The sequence below is a fragment of the Musca domestica genome, unplaced genomic scaffold (genome assembly GCF_030504385.1).
Source record: "Musca domestica strain aabys unplaced genomic scaffold, Musca_domestica.polishedcontigs.V.1.1 48, whole genome shotgun sequence".
NCBI classification, from domain to species: domain Eukaryota; kingdom Metazoa; phylum Arthropoda; class Insecta; order Diptera; family Muscidae; genus Musca; species Musca domestica.
In genome coordinates, this window is record NW_026712340.1 from 5,605,495 (window position 1) to 5,628,768 (window position 23,274).

Consider the following 23,274-nt stretch of genomic DNA (forward strand, 5'->3'; position numbering starts at 1 on the left):
AGCTGAAATTCTACATTTGAATATACATGTCACTTTTGTTGTCTGAGGTTACGACATGGAGGTGGTTCTGGAAATGTGTACTGTAATTGTTGGAAAAGTATTGAGTGGTACTAAATTGGGTTTCGGGAGAAAGAATAGAACTGGAATGACAAAATTCGATATTGAGTTTTCTGTTAGTATCTGGAACTGAGATATGGAAATATGTGTATTATAATTGTACGCAAAGTATTAAAATATACTAAATTTGGTATTGGGGGGAATTCAAGAGCTGAAGTTATGAAATTTGATATTATTGTCACTGTTGGTATCTGAGGTTGATATACGGAGATGGTTTTGAAAACACCTGCGTAGATTGTTCGTAAAATACAAAATGGTACTACATTTGGTATTGGCTGTACCCCTTCAGCTTGTTTTGGCTATGCGTACTAAGATTTGTTCGAATTGGTCACCTTTGGCACGAATTATGGCCTTCAAACCATCAATGAAGACGTCACACGCCGCCCGAATGCTGCTCTGCGGTATATTGGCCCATTCCCGGCGAAACGCTGTAATATAGAGTTCCCACTGTATCATTCTTGTAATAGCTTGTAAAGCTGTTATTAGTTGTGACGCTGTTATTAACTAACAGACATATTCGTGCTGTTACACATATTTTGTCTTTACCCCTCTCTTGTTAGTGGTGAAATCCGCATGGATGAATATGCAAACTAAACCTATGAGCTAAGACTGTGTGGAAGTAAACGAAGGTAATCACTAATAAGTTATGCCCACCCACTAACAGACCTGTAGTAACCTAGAGCATAGCCGTCGGACGCAGGCTTCAGGAGTTCCCGGTTCGAATCCTACCTCAAGCAAAATGTTTTATCTTGGTTATTTTTCTTATTTATTTATTTTTTTTTTTTTGGTTTTTAAATGAGAAACGCAGAATCAGTTCGGTAATTCATTGCTTGAATCAAGAACATCTAGCCTTTCATCTTGCAAAAGTTACGTACAAAATTGCGTCAGTAAACTTCTTACCGCAACATTTTATAAGAAATTTGTACGAACTATAAATCGATTAAGTATAAGATTATTAAAACTCCTTCCACATTGCAAGGTGAATCTATGGAAAGTCACGAATAACCTCGATAAAAATTTATAATCAAAGAATAGAAGGGCACCGCAGGGGTAAAAACTAGTCGATCAATACCAATATTCCATCGCCTCATTTTTGTATGTTACAAGCAACAACCAAAAACCTGATTGTCTGCTAATCCATAAAACAGCCTAATGCATATCATCACTTTTTATTAGGTAGAAGGGGTAGCAAGAGGAATGTAATGTTATTTTTGTAGCTAAGATCAATTTGTAGTACGAGAGCTTCATCTGAAATGAGTGGTGAATTTTGTCTGCTTTGATCAAGAACGGCTTCGTATACATTAAACATTGGCAAATCTTTCTTTTTACATTTTTTACTCCTGAGCTGTTCACTACAATCACGCAGAAAACTTTGGTCGATATTCGTTTTGATATAAAAAAAACATTGTGACGTAAAGTGTTAACAAATTTTAATATTGAAAAAGTTATCTCAAACAATTGAATTTAATTGCGATAAGTAAAGGAAATTTGCATAAAAGACGTCACCAGCTCAAAACGTTATACTTTACGTCCAAGAATTGTGGCCTGAACAAAGAAGTAGTTCCTAAGCTAACCTTGTTTCTCCAAGATTATCGGAGACAGTTGGGCAATAAGAACGTGATATCCTCTCCCGCTTCAAAAAGATGAAAACACCAGCTTGCTGTCCATGATTCATCATAGTCTAAATTCACCCACCATCTAAACTATTCCTTGGCTACCTTGAATATTTCTCCATCATTATCAAAATCAGAGGATCTTATCACCAATTTGTACGTCATCCTATCTTCAAGGGCAAAACCGCTCTCTAAGTCGTGGAAGCAGTGACATTTAGTTGTAGTAACGGCAACAATTTTAGCTAAAATTTCGTTGGGAGCTTTGAAAAGAAAATTAACATGTAAAAAAATCGCAATTCTGTGAATTCAAGCTAAATTATACCCATATATTTCAGCAACATTATCAACTACGTTCATTATAATTTTAAAGGTTACATCACGTTTAATGCATAACCTCAAATTGCTGAGCTATCCTGATCTGCAAGGCCTTGTCGACAGCAGAACCCTCAACAATATTTTGGTAAGTGGAGTTTTTGCTCAATATATGAATATTGATAAATAACTGAGATATACTTTATAATTTCGCTTGATAATTGATTAGAAATAATTTTTAAATTAATTTCATTGCTACCTTAAAGAAACTTAATCAAAAGGTAATCCATACCTAAATTGTGTTAAAACTTATTTTGTTTATCAGCCTAAAATTGTTTGCCTCGCTTCTTAATTACAGTACTTAACAAAAATGCAGAAATAATTAAGTATTAGACAATTTGACTTTCTTTGTCACCACAAAAAATAATACAAACCCATAAATAGATGAAAATTATAATATACTACTAAATAATTACGCATATTAGCATATAAGAAAGCAATTATATTATGAAATACAAAAAGTTCCCTAATATGTCTTAAGCAAAGGGCATCAATATTTTTCGCTTAGTTATGTTATATTAGTGCATATACATACATATACATTATAATATTTGATGTTAAGCATTGCAACATGTATGGTGTTCGAATCATACCGATATTCTTGAAACCAGTTTATACATTAACAGAACCCTGAAATAAACTCTGTATCTACATGAATTTTAACATGAACGCTTAAGGCATTTATTTCTAAAGGGGAATGTGAGGAGTGGAAATGTTATTAACATAACTATGTATGGGATCTTTTATTTAACAGTAAACGGCCAAAAGATCATGGAAGGGATAGGGTACAGAGGCCTGTGGATCAATAACACCAGATCCAAATAGCTTACATTGAGTTGTTGTGATTGATACTTTTTTTATATACATCCAAATGGGGTTTTATTTTTTGCATGGATGTTGCCATTTTCTAACGTAGCTTCAATAATTAGTCTGATGTGTTAGAACACAGTTTTTACCTCGGGAGTCTGATAAAATAATTTGTTTATGTGCTGATTGTATTCCTTGTGTTTAGAAGGACAAGAACCCACCCCATACCCGACTGCTAGCTAAATTAAATGGCTCCCACCGTCGCTTTTAAACATATATAAAATTTACGGACTTTAACATCTTCTAATACAATCATAGTTTCAACGGTTGTTTTTTTTTTTTTTTTATATAGAACTCGAAAAATAAATAATTCAATTTTAAACATGACATAACTATTGAACATTACAACGCTTGCTTAAGGTGCTCGACACTTTGGTATTTTTAGTGCCAACCTTGCTTTCCAAGTTACTCCGGACAAAATAGTCCAACGAATTGGTATCCAGAGTTTTTGGTGGCCATTGTGCACTGGAAATGAAGCGAGGAACCTCATGTTGTAACCATTCTTGGGTGGCGCGTGCTGAGTCCTGTTGGAATGTCCAAGGTCTGCGGCCAACATGTTTGCATGCCCAAGGCTTTAATACACCCTCCAGAATATTTTCGCGATATTATTAAGCATTTATTCTGATGCCACGGTCGATTAATACGAGCGTAGAGCGACCATCGGCTTTTATGGCGGCCCACACCATCACCATCGCCTGAGTTCCTGTGGCCAGCCGAAGGTACACATTTTCAGCTGACCTCTTTGGCAAGTAAACACGATCATTTTGTTTGTTTGCCAACTGCTGGAAAACTAATGTTGTCTCTTCGGAGAAAACCAAATTCGGCAGATCACCACTTTCGGCCAAGCGAATCAACTCTATAGCTCTTTTAAGTCTATTTTCTTTCTATTGCGGTGTAAGTTCGTGTACTTTTTGGAATTTCAATGGCATTACCCGAGCTCGTTTTTCAATATTTGCCGAATGGAATATTGCGATATGTTCAGCCCACGAGTCATTTGTCGGCCACTGCGATGCGGGTTTCGATCACGTCGCTTCTTTACTTTTCAAACCATTTCTGCTCATGTTGCTGTTTACTTCTGTCCACTTCTTTTTCTGTTTCTGTCCACTTCCTTGACGTCGGGCTACGCTACCGATGGTACGAGTCACAAAAGAAGTGCGCCGATATTCTCCATTTAGGATATTAGGATTCGAAAAGTATGACGACTCTTTCCAATTTTATGAGGCAAACGGTTTTCTTTGGAAATATTGACCTTTTGTGGGGAGGTGCCACATGGTGTGGTCAAAAATTGCCCCCTCTCCAATCCTCATCTAAAGGTTATAATAATTTTACAATGTACCAAGTTTTGGCGAAATCGGATACTTCCATCAAGAGTTATCGTACGTACCAGCCAGACAGACTAATATATTGACTCCAATTGTTTTACAACAGGTCTAAAACCGTTATTTCGATGAAGCTCTGTAGCCATATGTCTGAGGGCATAATAGATGTAAACTTCAAAATTGACTGCTACTTAATAAAGTGCAATTGTCTGAACAATAATTGCATTATACAAACATCCATCCATCATTTTTAGAAGCTATTTAAAAGACACAAGACATTAACATGACATCTGTCACAACAAAACTTTGATTTGAAAACGCTAAATGCGATCCTCTAAAATGCTATAAATTACGAACAAAGTTTAACAATTTATGTCAGTTAATAGACGTGGGATAGCTAAACTACAATGGTCCGCTCGAGTAAATCTGTTGCAAATGGGCAACTGACATTTAGGAAATTCATGGCAATATCGCTGTTCATAACGATGACAGAGGCCTTGCGTTGTCGCACCGACGATGGTCCTTCAGAGGCTGAGTTGAAAAGAGTTGCCCGAAATTGTATGAGGAAATTTGGTGAAAATGTTTTCAATATGCAAAGTAATCAGCAGCAGCAACAAAATCAACAACAACAGCAACAGTCACAAGGACGTTACAATCAAAGGACAAATTACAATAATTATCGTGATTATGACGACAGTGATGAGAGTAATGAGGGTGGTGGAGATAGTAATGAGAATGGTGGTCGTGGTGGTGGTGGCAGTCAATATTCACAAAGAAATAACTATCAACAAAGTAATCAGAATGGTTATTACAATAATAATGGCAGAGGATCGGGTGGTGGTGGGGGTGGTAGAAATCAGAACAATGATAATAACGACCGCGGTGGTGGCAATGGAAACCATGACGAAAATCGCTATGGAAATCAAAGCAATCGCGGGCGTTCCGAAAATTCCAATAGATCAAATACAGGGAGTAGTAATCAATGGCAGTCGCAAAACCAAAGAAATCAAGGTGGTGGATCCACACAAACCGGACGATATGGCAACAATCAAAATAACAATAATAATAATAATAATCGTAATAATAACAACAACAATAATAATAATAATAATCAAAATAATAACAATAGAAATCGAAATAATAATTCTAATAGCAATAGAAACATAAACAACAGCGGCAACAACAACAGCAACAATAACAACAGTAATTCTTCATCTTCGGACAGTGCCTGCATTGTCCATTGTTTCTTTGAAGAAATGAATATGGTAAGAGCAAAATTTGGCTATGATTAACTACTTGGCTCATAAAATACATTGTTATTTTCAGTTAAATAAAAACAGCTATCCTGATCGCCATAAGGTACTCTATGGCCTCACCAAGGACATGCGTGGCCGTGAGTTGAAAAATTTCTACACTGACACCATTCAGGAATGCTTTCGTTACTTGGAATCGCAGAGACGTCGTGAAAAGTGTCAATTTTCACGTGACCTAATCTCCTGCATGACGGAATATGCCAAGGGCAATTGTGAGGATTGGAATGAATTTAGTATGATGTTCAATTAAAGATGAAACAGAGAGAGAGAGAGAGAGAAAGAGAAAGGGAAATAAAATGCAATTTAAAAATGTATTTCAATGACATATGTTTGGCGTACAAAAACAAGCGTAAATAAAAATGGCCACTCTATGTCTTTTATACCCTCCCCCATAGTATGGAGGGTATATTAAGTTTGTCATTCCGTTTGTAACACCTCGAAATATACATTTTAGACCCTACAAATTATATATATATTCTTGATCAGCATAACATTCTATGTCGATTTAGCGATGTCTGTCCGTCTATCCGTCTGTGGAAATCACTCTAGCTTCCGAACGAAATGAAGTAGATTGATAAAATTTACTCATATATATATCATGTCTGCAGGACTTTTGGTATTGAAAATGAGCCATGTAGTTCCACGTTTTGGTGTAGTCCCCATATAACGGTACATCCCGATATTCGGTATTTTGATGATTTTAGCGACATTATTCACCGGAATTGTTTCAAGTTTGTTATTTGAAGTTCGTAATAGATTCTACAGCCTAACACAGGCTGACAGAAATTTGTTTGTGCAGATCCACGTCTTCGTATAGCCCCCATATAACGGTACATTCCGATATTCGATATTTTGATGATTTTAGCGACATTATTTACCGAAGTTGTTTCAAATTTGTATTTGAAGTTCGTAATGAATACTACAGACTAAGACACAAAATGGACCAAGTAGGTCCACGTCTTCATATAGCCCCAATATAGGGATACCTCCCGATATTTGGTATTTTGATGATTTTAGCATTATTTGCCGGAATTGTTCCAAATTTCGCATTTGAAGTTCGTAATGGATACTACATCCCATGACAGAAAATTGTTAGAACAGATACACGCCTTTGTATAGCTCCCATATAACTGTACCTCCCGATATTCCGCATTTTGATGATTTTAGCGACATTATTTACCGGAATTGTTTCAAATTTGTTATTTGAAGTTCGTAATGAATACGACAACCTAAGACAGAAAATGGACCATGTAAGTACACCTCTTCGTATAGCCCCCATAAAACGGTACCGCCGATGTTCGGTAGTTTTATGATCTAAGCGACATTATTTACCAGGATTTTTTTTTTTCAAATTTAGTATTTGAAGTTGGTAATGGATACTACAGCCTATGACAGAAAACTGTCTGTGCAGGTCCACGTTTTATAATTCCCATGGTACCTTCCTATATTCGGAATTTTGATGATTTAAGCTACATTATAAACTGATTTTTTTAAGATTCGCTTGTGAATATATATGTAATAGCTAATGACAAAAGTTGCCTATACAGGTCCATGTCCTCGTAAAGACTCTAATATACGGCTACATTCAGTATTTTTAAGATTTTAACAAAATTTTTAACCGATTTTTTTTTTCTTGAAAATTACCAAATATTTTTTTTAATAATTTTTTTTTTTTTTTTTTTGAAAATTGTCAAATTCGATGCAAATGGTGGAGGGTATTCAAAGTTCGGCCAGGCCGAACTTATAGTTTTTTTACTTTTTCAGTTTGGCATCGTCTGAGTTTACTACATTTTGATACCAGCTCGAGACCATATTAAACTTATATGACTACATATTTGCCTACATACCTTTACGACTCTCTTCAATACACACTCATACACACCCTGTTAGGTTCGAATGTTGGTGCAATATATTTTCCATGTGCCACCACCATTCATTTAGACCATTGTTTGACTAAATAAATTTATGAACTACAATGAATCATTCGAAGTGATTGCCTAATAAATTATTGGCAGGATTTGCGATAGGAAAATATCTTAACAAGGACATCGAAAATGTGAACACCTTTAAATTTGAACTTTTGACCTGGAAACACAAATTTTCTCTTTGTATTGAATTCATTTTTTTGGGGAATTATAATATGTATTGGAAGTTATGAGACTATTACAATTATTCATTCTGGTGTATATTAATACTAGCTGGCCCGGTCCGCGTTGCCGGCCCCTACTTTTAGTTTTTAATGCATATTTTTTAAGGCATTATAGAACACTGATCTGAATGATTTCAAAATAGTCAAAGATAATTGGTCTTTTACACCCATTACCTTAAGATAGGAATTAATTTATTTTTGCCATTTAAATTGTGTGTTGGAAAACCCATAAAGTCCATATTTTTCTTCATAGTATAATTCAATAACGATCCAAAAAATAATATTCGTGATTTTTTCATGTTTCTGCCACAATTTGATATTTCGGAGATCAAAGCATGTAGACGTACATCCCACATCTACGTTCCCAGCCAATATTCTCTTGAGAGTTAAAAATTCAATAGTACACCAAATTTTTTTTCTGACCAAACATTGGTTAGGAAGGTGGATTTGCGGGTACACTAATGTGGGAACTATACTCAAATAAATGCCTATGTGGACAATTATCTGTAAGACGATTCTCTATCCCAGAGTAGCCTAAATACAATTTTTTAGCCAAATCAATTGATGAATGTGATCAAGACCAAGATGGACTCTACTCCAAAAGTCAAAATATTATGAGAAGAGGTTTTTTACACCCGTAGAAACAAAGATGTCAAATAAAGGCCTGAAAAATGAAAGAAAAATGTCGAAAACCCCGAATATAGCTTAAATTATATAATGGTTATACCAAAACGTGATCATTTTTTGCGAGGATGGTTTCTTCCCAAATTACCAACTTTTGCTAAAATGCGTATGAGTAAAATATGGTTAAAATGTAAACTATACTTGAAAAAGGAGTGTACCCTTATCCGGGGGTCATATATCGTGACCTGCAAAAGCGATTTAAGATATCTTGAAAGTTTTTTTTTTTCCTAAATGTCCAATTCGCTCTACCATTTTGCACCATTTTGCTCCAATGAATTGCATTTTGAGTTCTCATTGGGCGGATTATTGTAATATGAAAGAAATAGGTTCACATATAAGGGTTATACCAAAGCATGGTCCTATTCTTATAATTATTTGAAAAAATGTGTTGTTCTTCTTAAAATCTCAAATTACCAACATTTGATATACATCTGATATATATTTTGAACAACTGATTATTCATGAAACCCCTAGGAAAAATTTAAAACTCTATGGTAACTTTTGCGAAGTATAGAGCAAAATATTTGAGGCCCTTTGTGTTTGGTTAAACTATATAAAATGGACCCTAAAAACGTTTGATCCCCCCTTTTTGGGATTGTTATGTACCAACCAAACTGACTACTGATGATAGCGCATAGTCACCGTATAACGTTTCATGGGAGTTAAGGTTACTTTTAAGGTTTCGGAAGAATTTTCCGAGGAAATGTATCCTTTTCTTTCCAAATTTTCAATTTGCTCCACTATTTTATATAGTTCGCATATAACAGTGCTCTTCATATTCGGTATTTCACTGGTTGCAGTCCCAATGAATTTTGCATTTTAAGTTCTCATTGGATGGATTATTTCCATATCTAGTCAATTTCCATTAATTTTTTTTTTTCGATTTTTCCCGATTTGAGAATTTTTGCCATTACATCTCTTTTATCGTGTTTTTAGCGATTTTGAAAAAGTAATTATCTTTTAACATTGGTCTAACCGCGTTAAGTTATTTCGATATCATTTGACTGACTTCCATGCAACCCGCCATCAATTTCAATTTCGAATTAAAAAAAAATAAAAAAATAAAACACTACAAATGTACATTAGAAAAAAGTAAGTCAAAATGGAAAAAAAATCATGCAAAATAAAACATTACTATTGTACATTTCAAAAGTCAAAATGAAAATGTTAATATATCACATGTTTACGCGATTTTTTTGAATATTATCCTTTTCGGAAAAGAGACAATTCCGAATTTGTATGAATCGTTAAAATCGGATCAGCGGATCTTGAGTTATAAGCGTAGTAACTAACACAACTTACATTTATATATATACTAGCTGGCCCGGTCCGCGTTGCCGGCCGTACTTTTAGTCTTTAATGCGTATTTTTTAAAGCATCACAGATTTGACTTATGTAAGCGGCACAATTTTCATTATAAGTAATGACTCCATTATAATGACTCTAATTTTGATTATAAGTAATGACTCCATGAATAATAGAAATTAATTTTTGTGTTAAATACCTTTATGATAAAGAACTTCTATTATAGCCCAATGTGAAAATTCAGCTCAATTTTTATTGTTGTAAAAAGCTTAACATTTTCATTCAAATGATCTATAATTTTGAATTTGTATTTCCAACTTTTAAAATCCCGTACTGCTTGGTATTTAGTTTTGTTCACCTCATACTTGAAGGCAGAATGTTGTCAGAATATCCAAAAAAATACTCTTTTGGGCATACATTTTTTGTCATTTAAATTGTGCGATGGAGATCCAATAAAGTTCACATTTTTCATCAATTCAATGAGGATTAAAGAAATGTTCGGTCTCGTGTTATTTTCTAATTTCGTATTTTTTTCATGTTTCTGCCACAATTTCCGACTGAATAAGTCCCAGATTGACATTTCGGAGTTTTTTTCATATAGACGTACATCCCAAATCTACGTTCCCAACCAATATTCTCTTGGGGGTTACAAATTCAGTAGAATACCAAATTTTCTTTTGTGACCACACATTGGTTGGGAAAGTGGACTTGGGGGTATACTAATGTGAGGACTATACTTAAATAAATGCATATGTGGATAATTATCTGTAAGATTGTTTTCTACCTCAGGGTTTTTTACCCAAAAAAAAAAAAAAATAAAAATGTTATGAGAAGAGGTTTTCTTCCCCCTTAGAAACAAAGATGTCAAATTAGGGCCAAAAAAATGGAAAAAGTGGCCAAGACCCCGAAAATACCTTAAATCATATGATGGTGATACTAAAACGTGATCATTTCTTGCAAGGATGTTTTTTTTTTTTTAAATTATCAACATAAGGTAAAATTAGTACGAAAAATATGGTTAAAATGTAGAATACACTTGAAATCGGGTTGTTCCATTATCGGAGGTTATGACCCATATCATTACCTGCCAAAGCGATTAAAGGTATCTTGAATGTTTGGAAAATTTTTCTGGAAGGAATTCGCTCTACTATTTTACGTCCTTTATAGTCGTTATTTCACGGATTGCAGTCCCAATGTATTTTGCATTTTGAGTTCTCATTGGACGAATTATTGTCATATGAAAGAAACAGGTCCACTTTTTGAAGTGAACCCCATAACGCTTTTTCGGTCATTTTTGTTTGTATAAATGTGTTCGCATCTTCCAGCTGAAGGTCCTGGAGTTGAAAGCTAGATGCCAATTTTATACATGAAAGATCGCCATGTAAAATCGTATTACACACTCATTTCATTTTTAATATTATTCATTCATAATTGAAAACAATAAGAAATGTACACTTCAATATAGAAAAAAGAAAGGATTGAGAAAAGACAAATAATCTTCAACTGGTTCGCTGATTTTTTTTACGGCAAATTTTTAAAGGTCCTTATGAAGTGTGTCTTTAAAATGTACTATTATTTTGAAATTCGATTTCATTGAAAAATTTTAGATTTTTCCCGATTTTAGAATTTTCATATCTTATTCTCTTCTGAAATTATATTATTCGTATTACCCAATAAATACATAAAATCTATAAATAACAGATTTATGCGTTGTCGCTTTAAACTACCCAAAAAAACTAAACATCATATTAGAATTCCATAAAAAAAAGAAACCACAACAAATGTACATTCGAAAGTCAAAATGTCTATTATGCATATTTGTCAAAGCATAATTATTCACAGATATGACTGATATAAGTGTTCGCGTACTGGTCGATTAAAAGTGTTTTAAAATACCTGTACCCATATTTAAGCCGTGGGCTTCAATATTTAAACCGTGGGCTTCAAAGGTGCAGATGTGCTATACAAATCTATTAAAAAGTATACATCAATCTTATAACCATGTAAGGGATCAAATTAATTTTTAGTATGCAAAATTTTCAGTCAAATGAGCAGTAATTTGGAATTTACTGTATTTTGTACACCTCATAATTGAGGGCTGAATGAATTAAGAATAGCCAAAGTTAATTACTTTTTTAAAGCCATTAGCACCTCAGATTGTCCATTAGAGTTCTTCTAAGTCCCCCTAACCATGTCGTTCTGTTTGTCCGCCAAAAGGTGGACTTGAAGAGGTACTATTATATGGAAAAAATTCTAAAATTTGTAAATATGTTTAAATACAAATACACATTTTTAGCCAAATCCTTTGAAATATGGTAAAATCAGGAAGTACCTTTATATGGACACTACTGCAAAACATCGACCTACATTGAAAACTTTCTTCACCCCTAATAATCCAAGATGACAAATAAAGGCCAGATCAAAAATATAGCAGTGTCAAACTGAAAAAATCACGTGACTTAAATAAGTCAAAATAGTTTTATCCACATCATAATTGAAGGCAGACTGATTTCAGAATAGTCAGAATATTATTTTAAAATTCGATTCCACTGAAATTTTTTCGATTTTTTCCCGATTTGAGAATTTTTGCAATGAGATCTCTTTTTTGTGATTTTTTAGCGATTTTGAAAAATCGCTTTTAATTAATAATTATCTTTCTTTTGGTGTGACCGCGTTAAATTATTTCGATATCATCTATTCCGTTTCGCCACCACATAATTCGGTACTACACTTCCATGTAACCCGCCATCAATTTCAGTTCTCAAGAAATCAAGTCAATTAAATAAATTAGTATTAATATTCGAATTCAAAAATCTATATATATAAATGTAACTTGTGTTAGTTACTACGCTTATAACTTAAGAACCGCTGGACTGATTTTAACGATCCATACAAATTCGGAGTTGTCTCCTCTCCGAAAAGGATAATATCCAAAAAAATCGCGTAAAAATGTGATATATTAACATTTTCATTTTGACTTTTCAAATGTACAATAGTAATGTTTTATTTTGCATGATTTTTTTCTATTTTGACTGGCTTTTTTCTAATGTACATTTGTAGTGTTTTTTATATTTTATTTTTGAATTCGAATATTAAAACCAGTTTATTTAATTGACTTGATTTCTTGAGAACTGAAATTGATGGCGGGTTACATGGAAGTGTAATACCGAATTATATGGTGGCGAAACGGAATAGATGATATCGAAATAATTTAACGCGGTCACACCAAAAGAAAGATAATTATTAATTAAAAGATAATTACTTTTTCAAATTCGCTAAAAAATCACGAAAAAGAGATCTCATTGCAAAAATTATCAAATCGGGAAAAAATCGAAAAGATTTTCAGTGGAATCGATTTTTAAAATAATAGTAAGGGTCTTTAAACATTTGCTGTAATAAATCAGCGAACAAGTTGAAGATTTTTTCAATTTGTTATTCTAATTTTGTCATTTTTTTTAATTTGTATTTGCGAACACATTTAAACAACCAAAAATGACAGAAAAAGCCTAATGGAGCTCATTTCAAAGCATGGAACTACTTCTTTCATGTGACAATAATCCGTCCAATGAGAGCTCAAAATGCAAAATTCTTTGGAAGTACAATCAGTAAAATACCAAATTTAAAGGGTGCAAAATAATAGAGCGAATGGGACTTTTAGTAAGAAAAGGATTTCTATCCTTCCAGGAATTCTTCCCAAACATTCAAGATACCTTAAATCACTTTTGCAGGTCATGATATCGATTTAAGCTATTTTTGGGGTCTTGGCCACTTTTTTCATATTTTGGCCCTTATTTGGCATCTTTGTCTCTAAGGGCTTAGGGAACCATCATACAGATAATTGCCACATAGGAATTTATTTAAGTAAAGTCCCCACATTGGAGTATTTTCCTAAGTCCACTTTCACATATAATGTGTGGTCAGAAAAGAAAATTTTGTATTCTATTGAATTTGTAACTCTCAAGAGAATATTGGTTGGAAACGTAGATTTGGGAAATACATCTATATGATAATATGGTGGATAAAACTATTTTTACTCATTTAAATCACGCGGAATGTTTTTCAGTTTGACATGCTAAGTTGTTCTGTTAAATTTTTGATTTGGTCTCTATTTGTCATATTGGATTATAAGGGCTAGAAGAATGTTTTCAATGTAGGTCGATGTCTCGGAGTAGTGCCCATATAAAAGTATCTCCTGATTTTACCATATTTCAAAGGATTTGGCTAAAAATGTGTATTTGGGGGGTGAAAACTTACACAAAAATATGAACATATCTACAAATTTTAGAATTGTCCCCTTAGGGGGACTTATAAGAACGCTAATGGAAAATCTGAGTTGCTAATGGCTTAAAAAAGTAATTAACATTGGCTATTCTTAATTCATTCAGCGCTCAATTATGAGGTGTACAAAATACAGCAAATTCCAAATTACTGCTCATTTCACTGAAAGATTTTGCTACGATTTTTACCATACTAAAAATTAATTTGATCCCTTACATGGGGATAAGATTGATATATACTTTTTAATAGATTTGTATAGCACATCCACACCTTTGAAGCCCACGGCTTAAATGTGGGTACAGCTATTTTAAAACACTTTTAATCGACCAGTACGGGAACACTTATATCAGTCATATCTGTGAATAATTATGCTTTGACAAATATGCATAATAGACAAAAACTACGGGCCGGCAACGCGGACCGGGCCAGCTAGTAAAATATAAAAAACACTACAAATGTACATTAGAAAAAAGTAAGTCAAAATGGAAACAAAATCATGCAAAATAAAACATTACTATTGTACATTTGAAAAGTCAAAATGAAAATGTTAATATATCACATTTTTACGCGATTTTTTTGGATATTATCCTTTTCGGAGAGGAGACAACTCCGAATTTGTGTGAATCGTTAAAATCAGTCCAGCGGTTCTTAAGTTATAAGCGTAGTAACTAACACAACTTACATTTATATATATAGATACTAGCTGGCCCGGTCCGCGTTGCCGGCCCGTACTTTTAGTTTTTAAGGCATATTTTTTAAGGCATTATAGAACACTGATCTGAATGATTTCAAAATAGTCAAAGATAATTGGTCTTTTACACCCATTACCTTAAGATAGGAATTAATTTATTTTTGTCATTTAAATTGTGTGTTGGAAAACCCATAAAGTCCATATTTTTCTTCATAGTATAATTCAATAACGATCCAAAAAATAATATTCGTGATTTTTTCATGTTTCTGCCACAATTTGATATTTCGGAGATCAAAGCATGTAGACGTACATCCCACATCTACGTTCCCAGCCAATATTCTCTTGAGAGTTAAAAATTCAATAGTACACCAAATTTTTTTTTCTGACCAAACATTGGTTAGGAAGGTGGATTTGCGGGTACACTAATGTGGGAACTATACTCAAATAAATGCCTATGTGGACAATTATCTGTAAGACGATTCTCTATCCCAGAGTAGCCTAAATACAATTTTTTAGCCAAATCAATTGATGAATGTGATCAAGACCAAGATGGACTCTACTCCAAAAGTCAAAATATTATGAGAAGAGGTTTTTTACACCCGTAGAAACAAAGATGTCAAATAAAGGCCTGAAAAATGAAAGAAAAATGTCGAAAACCCCGAATATAGCTTAAATTATATAATGGTTATACCAAAACGTGATCATTTTTTGCGAGGATGGTTTCTTCCCAAATTACCAACTTTTGCTAAAATGCGTATGAGTAAAATATGGTTAAAATGTAAACTATACTTGAAAAAGGAGTGTACCCTTATCCGGGGGTCATATATCGTGACCTGCAAAAGCGATTTAAGATATCTTGAAAGTTTTTTTTTTTCCTAAATGTCCAATTCGCTCTACCATTTTGCACCATTTTGCTCCAATGAATTGCATTTTGAGTTCTCATTGGGCGGATTATTGTAATATGAAAGAAATAGGTTCACATATAAGGGTTATACCAAAGCATGGTCCTATTCTTATAATTATTTGAAAAAATGTGTTGTTCTTCTTAAAATCTCAAATTACCAACATTTGATATACATCTGATATATATTTTGAACAACTGATTATTCATGAAACCCCTAGGAAAAATTTAAAACTCTATGGTAACTTTTGCGAAGTATAGAGCAAAATATTTGAGGCCCTTTGTGTTTGGTTAAACTATATAAAATGGACCCTAAAAACGTTTGATCCCCCCTTTTTGGGATTGTTATGTACCAACCAAACTGACTACTGATGATAGCGCATAGTCACCGTATAACGTTTCATGGGAGTTAAGGTTACTTTTAAGGTTTCGGAAGAATTTTTCGAGGAAATGTATCCTTTTCTTTACAAATTTTCAATTTGCTCCACTATTTTATATAGTTCGCATATAACAGTGCTCTTCATATTCGGTATTTCACTGGTTGCAGTCCCAATGAATTTTGCATTTTAAGTTCTCATTGGATGGATTATTTCCATATCTAGTCAATTTCCATTGATTTTTTTTCGATTTTTCCCGATTTGAGAATTTTTGCCATTACATCTCTTTTATCGTGTTTTTAGCGATTTTGAAAAAGTAATTATCTTTTAACATTGGTCTAACCGCGTTAAGTTATTTCGATATCATTTGACTGACTTCCATGCAACCCGCCATCAATTTCAGTTCTCAAGAAATCAAGTCAATTAAATAAATTGGTATTAATATTCGAATTAAAAAATATATAAAAAAACACTACAAATGTACATTAGAAAAAAGTAAGTCAAAATGGAAAAAAATCATGCAAAATAAAACATTACTATTGTACATTTCAAAAGTCAAAATGAAAATGTTAATATATCACATTTTTACGCGATTTTTTTGAATATTATCCTTTTCGGAAAAGAGACAATTCCGAATTTGTATGAATCGTTAAAATCGGATCAGCGGATCTTGAGTTATAAGCGTAGTAACTAACACAACTTACATTTATATATATAGATATATATATATATATATATAAGAAGATAATAAAGAGGTTGTGGTGTGAGAGACTTCAATATAAAATTTCGGGATTTCAGCTCTATGCATTTACTCAATATCAAATTTAGTGACGTTTAATACTTTTCGTAAAATTTTAGCACTCATTTGCAAAACCATTTTACATCTCAAAATGTCACGGTTTAAGCTCTGTCCCTTCATCCAATATCACATTTTGTTCAATATAGTACTTCTCGAACAATTCAATTCTCAACCTCAAAAACCAATAGTTATATAAATTTCAAATTCCAGAATTTTATGCCTATCCTTTCAAAACATTTGCATTTAGTTTTTTATACCCTCCACCATACTATGCAGGGTATATTAACTTTGTCATTCCGTTTGTAACTCCTCGAGATACTCATGTCAGACCCAATAAAGTATATATATTCTTGATCAGCGTAAAATTTTAAGTCGATTTAGCGATGTCTGTTTGTCCGTCTGTCTGTTGCAATCACACAATCATTCGAACGAATAGAGAAACAAGGCTAAAATTTTGCACACATGTTTATTTTTCCAGCAGGCAGGTTAAGTTCGTAAATGGTCCATGTAGGTCCACGTCTTCGTATAGCCCCCATATAACGGTACCTCCTTATATTCGGTATATTGATGATTTTAGCGACATTATTCACCGGAATTGTTTCAAATTTGGTATTTGAAGTTCGTGATGGATACTACAGCCTATGACAGAAAATTTTCTACGCAGGTCACGTCTTCATATAGCCCCCACATAACGGTACCTCCCAATATTCGGTATTTTGATGATTGTATCGTTATTGTTCACCGGAATTGTTTCAAACTACGTTTATAGGATTCGTAATGCGATCTACAGTCTGTGACAGAAAATTGTCTATGCAGGTCCAGCTCTTCGTATAGGCCTCATATGTAATTACCTCCCTATATGCGGAATTTTGACGATTTTAAGTACAATACTCACCGAAATTGTTTGAGATGTCGTATTTGAAGATCGTAATAGATGCTACAGCCTATGACAGAAAATTGTCTTTGCAGATTCAGGTCTTCGTATAGCTCCGATATAACGATACCTCCCTATATACGGAATTTTAATGATTTTAGCTACATTATTCACCGTTTATTTCAAGTTGGCAACGGCTTATGACAAACAATGTCCATGTAGACCCCATTATAACGGCTATATTCGGTATTTTTAAGAGTTTAACAGAATTTTTAACAGATTATATTTTTTGAAAATTTCCAAATTCGTTCCAAATGGTGAAGGGTATTCAAAGTTCGGCCCGGCCGAACTTACTGCTTTTTAACGTGTTTTTATACCCTTCACCATACATAGTATGGAAGGTATATTAAGTTCATCATTCCGTTTGTAACTCATCGAAATAATCATTTTAGACATTTGATCAGCGTAAAATTATAAGACGATTTAGAAATGTCGGTCCGTCTGTCCATCCGTCCGTCTGTTGTAATCACGCTACAGTGTAAACGAATTAAGAGAGGAAGCTAAAATTTTACACAGATCTCTCTTTTGTCTGCAGGCAGGTCAAGTTCGAAGATGTGCTATATCGGTCCACGATATCGTATAGCCCCCATATAACGGTACTCCCCGGTATTTTGATGATTTTATTCGTTATTTTGATGATTTTAGCCACTTTTACCAATAAAGTTATCTGAAAATCCACACAAGGAGTTCCCTGTGAGTACTTTACACCCAGACATAGATTTGTCTTTATAAGTCCACAATATCGTATATCCCCCCATATATCGGCACATACATATATTAGATTTTTAACGATTTTAAAAGAATTTTTAATGGATTTTATTTTTTTGAAAATTTTCTAATCCGTTCCAAATGGTGGAGGGTATTCTAAGTACTTGTTTTTTTTTTTTTTTGTTTTTTTTTAACAGTTATAGTACGCATTTTCAAAACAATAGCCATATCTCAACCTCAAATACGAATATCAAATTTCAAGATTTTGGCCCCCATTACCAAATTTAGTACAATGATAGTACGTATATTCAAAACCAGATCATTCTTTTAGCCGCAGATACAAACAGTACCATTCATATCAAATTTCTCCCAATACACAATTTACTATCATTTAGTGATTTCTCATTACCAGATAGCAACAATGACCTCTATATCAAATTTAAGGATTTCAGGTCTGTTCTTTAACCCAATGCCAAATTTAGTATCATTTAGTACTTTTCGATCAATTGTAGTACACATTTCCTCAAACCACCTTCATATTTCAATTACAGATCCTATTTGACGATTCCAACCTAACTCCTTCACCCAATACCAAGTATAGTACCATAAAGTACCTTTCGTACAAATGTAGGACGCATTTCTTAATCATCTCTGCCAAATCTCAAATGTATGTTATACCATCAGTAATCTAAATATTAATTTCAGAAATTTATGTAGTAAATGAAGTACTATTTAGTACTTTACGTACATTTATATATTTAGTACACCGAAGCTTCATCCATATATCCAGGCTACACACGAATAGCGATCCTAATACAAACTTTCAAATTTCAAGCATTATCTGTTCACTCAATACCAACCAATTGGGAATTTATGTGAAGTAGATCATACCAACTATGAAACTTATTTGGACGCGACTATATCCAACTCTGAATCGATTTTCAACAAATTTGACAGCGGCTTTTGTACAACTAGTACCAAATTTCATTGCTGTAAAGTGCATGATATGACTTCAATAAGAATTATATTTAAAAAAAATATTTATTGGAGCAATAATATACCGTATCGAACTTCACAGAATGGAACAGAATCGATTGAATATGAAAAAATCTACCCGGGCGAAAAATAAAGGTAACATCGGATGAAAATGTATTTCGAAGGTATATAAAAATCTGAACCAATCTCGACAAAAATTTGACAGAAGTATTTTCGAACTATATCTGATGTCCGGTATCAAATATCGTGGAATTTGAGGGACTTAAAACCACAAATCGGTTTAAACATATATGTGGGGGCTATAGCTATATCTGAACCAATTTTAACCAAATTTGATGTACTTGCTTCAAGTCTGAATTCTGTCGGATGTCCCAAAATTCAGGTCATGTGGACTGGCATTTGGTGCACAATTAACCCGAAATCGGTTGAAGATATATATGGGAGCTATATATGAATTTCAAACGATTCTGACCAATTTCAAAAGAAAACAAGTAAGCAAAGGTCGCAAGCAAAGTCGTGCGGAGCCGACCATGTGATACCCTACAACACTACAATATGTTCGAAGTCCCTTAATATCCAAATCCATTTTGGAAGATTTCGTTTTTGAAATAATGTCAAAGAGCCCCGCCCTAAGGTTACCCTTAGTTTTTTGGCCCGGAGCATTTGGCAAAAGTTGTGAAAGTTGTGGTCCATTTTACAGCTAAATGTAATCCAATGGTCATCCAACATGCTAGACTTCTTCCCTGTTCTTAACTCTCTTCCGATGCGAAATTCCGTGTCGATTAGTTTCAATTGTGGCCTATAGAGCGACTACAAAATTAGAAAAAATTAAATTTTTTAGTCCATTTGCACCTCTAAATGTACATCTTAAGAACAATAGGCTTTAATTCTTTTTTTTCCGCGATTTCCTTAGACTTTATCGTTTTCTGGCAAGAGGCCATTCCGAATTGATGGGAAATGTGAAAATCGGCCCAGCGGTTCTTGATTTATAAGAAGAAAAAATAAGATCAATATTGTAAACATATATATTATACCTATTTTGCTATATATCCGATTTCTTGGCTATTAGTATCACTGTAATGGTCAGAAGCGCTCTTTTAATGTATTTGTGATTAGGCTGGGATTGAAAATATTCGTGTAAATTTTGTGTAAATTTTCCTATTTTCTTACATACAATTTAGGGTCTATTTTACCCGCTAATTATTGCCCGATTGGTAGGTTTCTGCCCACTCCTAAACTCTAACTCCATATAAATTTTCGCGTTAATTGATTCATAATTGTGACCTATAGAGCAACTGCAAAATAGGGAAATTTTTCTGTTTTTGGTCCATTTCAATCCCTTAATATCGTGCTATTATCTCCAAAAACAATAGGGTTCTATTCTGACCATAACCCCACCTCCATTTTCAATTTCGTGAGGATCGGTTCATAATTGCGACCTGCAGCTTGATTACAAACTAACATGGACAGACGGACAGACGGACGGACGGACATACATAGCTAGATCGACTCATCTCGGCGAGATAGGAGGATCCATATATACTTTCCTATGTGGGAAACCAATATTTCGAGGTGTTACATAATTTTTGGCCCAATCAAACTTATAATACCCCCAACACATAGTGTTGTAGGGTATAAAAACGGAAAACAATGTTTCACACATTTACCATTTTATTGTTGTATATATATATATATATTTTCTGGAAAAATAATATTTTTATATATTCTTAATTAAAAAGTGTCACCTAGTAAATATACCTTAATTGATCCATTGTAATTTTCGCCAAACTTGCTTCCTGGTATTTCCACCACGGACCTACATTATATTTATTGTATCATAGCGAAAAAAATCATCAAATATCTATAGGGAATAACCATGTATTATGTAGCCAACTTCTTCATGCTATTGAAAGAATCTGAAGCGCCACATCCCGAATAATTGTGAAGTATCAAAAAAATTGCAATCAAATAAAAATTTCTCCCAAAATGTTGTCATTGAAAAAATACATAATTTCCCCTATCAGCAAAAATAAATGTAAATATACAGATTTTTGATATTTGAAACAAGCCCAACCAGCAGGGACAGATAGCAAATTTATGACATCTATGCTCTTTCAATTTGATTATGTTTGGGGGAAATTCATTCAAAGTTTTTTTTCTCGACCTCTCCCCCAAACAAATGATAAAAAAAAAAACATTGGCCATTCATATCGATTTGAATGTTTCATATCTTTCAACAATAAATTGAAATATTTCAAATACCAGGAAGTAACAAATGTTGTTTCATTTTTGTTGTCATTCCTGTATGTGGTGGTATTGTTGTTGTTGCCGATGATGCCAGAAATGGTCAAATAAATCTTTCATTTGTACATAATCGAAAACTAAATGTAAATAGTTGTCGGTATACGCTTTCGAATCCCAGGAATAACTGACATTTTTATGAGACTACAAATCAATCGTTTGCTGCAGGACTCATGTGTGCGTTTTGTTTGGAACTGAAACATACAACACACCACTTCCCTCACTTTATACTTTTGGAGCACCATATCACAATTGCCATTTGCATATTTTAGTGACACTTTAAATATAAAATGTTGTGATTTTTTTAAAAAAAATATTCAAATTTATGTGATAGACAAAATTCAAAAATTCAAATTACTGCGATAATGCATTTTGTTCACATCAGAGATGTTGATGATGACGACGACGCCGGCTGAACAACCAGCCAGTCAACCAACCGACAATGTCAATGTCTGATGTGTTGTTATAAATATTACATTTTTACATTAAAATCAAATTACATCCGTTTTGAAAAATAAATGCAAAGAAAAAAGAAACAATTCTGAACCACAAATTAGTCTAAATAGCTATATTTTCGGTGTTGTTATTGTTGCTGTTGTTACATATTTCAATCATTTCATTCATTTTATCCTGCCACAAAAGCCATCATAGAATCTACCAGACAGCCAGCCAGCATCACAATATCCAAACTCAAACATACACACACGGCTGGCTGCGTAGAATATCAAGCCACTAGAATTGAATGCGTTGGAAAACAGGAAAAAAGAAAACCACACAAAACTAGCAACATCAAATAGAATCATTGCAATTTTATTTATTGCACTAATTCCAATCTCACACGGCAAGCACACATGTCAGACATCACATTACGGGAGTGTGGGGGGAAAGGAAGATTTCTGAAGTGTCCAAATTAAAATCGAAGTTAAAAAGCAGTAAGTTCGGCCGGGCCGAACTTTGAATACGCTCCAGCATTTGGAATGAATTTATAAATAAAATCCTGAAAAAAAATTTGTTCAAATTTTAAAAATACCGAATATAGCCGTTATATTGGTGCCTATACGACGTGGACCCACACAAGCATTGTTTGTCACAAGTCATTACTAAATTCAAATTCGGAACTTGAAATAAACGGTGAATAATATAGCTAAAATCATCAAAATATCGAATATAGGGATGTACCGTTATATCGGGGCTGTGCGAAGACCTGAACCTGCGTAGACAAATTTTTTGTCATAGGCTGTAGCGTCCATTTCGAACTTCAAATACGACATTTCAAACAATTTCGGTGAGTATTGTACCTAAACTCGTCAAAATACCGCATATAGGGAGGTACTGGTATATGGGGCCTATACGAAGATCTGTCAAAGACTGTAGTTTCCATTACGAACTCCAAATGCGTAATTTGAAAATATTTTGGTGAATAAAGACGCTAAAATCTCCAAAATACCGAATATAGGGAGGAACCGTTATATGGGGGCTATACGAAGACGTGGACCTACACAGACAATTTTCTGTCATAGGCTGTAGTATCCATTTCGAACTTCAAATAC

At 33.6% G+C, this 23,274-nt stretch overlaps 1 protein-coding gene across 1 annotated transcript; it reads left to right on the forward strand.

The window, feature by feature from the left end:
• The first annotated feature begins 4,650 nt into the window (after positions 1 to 4,650).
• On the forward strand, positions 4,651 to 5,915 carry LOC131804744 (putative uncharacterized protein DDB_G0286901). Its single transcript, XM_059127884.1, has 2 exons — positions 4,651 to 5,553; positions 5,615 to 5,915. Exons 1-2 carry the CDS (start codon positions 4,696 to 4,698, stop codon positions 5,849 to 5,851), a joined length of 1,095 nt encoding a protein of 364 aa, XP_058983867.1. The 5' UTR covers positions 4,651 to 4,695; the 3' UTR covers positions 5,852 to 5,915.
• Positions 5,916 to 23,274: the final 17,359 nt, after the last annotated feature.

Excerpts from the sequence above, each read along its gene's own strand:
- LOC131804744 (XM_059127884.1), top strand. The coding sequence starts at position 4,696 with ATGGTCCGCTCGAGTAAATCTGTTGCAAATGGGCAACTGACATTTAGG. Across the intron at positions 5,554-5,614 it reads TCTTTGAAGAAATGAATATG|TTAAATAAAAACAGCTATCC; the intron begins GTAAGAGCAAAA and ends TGTTATTTTCAG.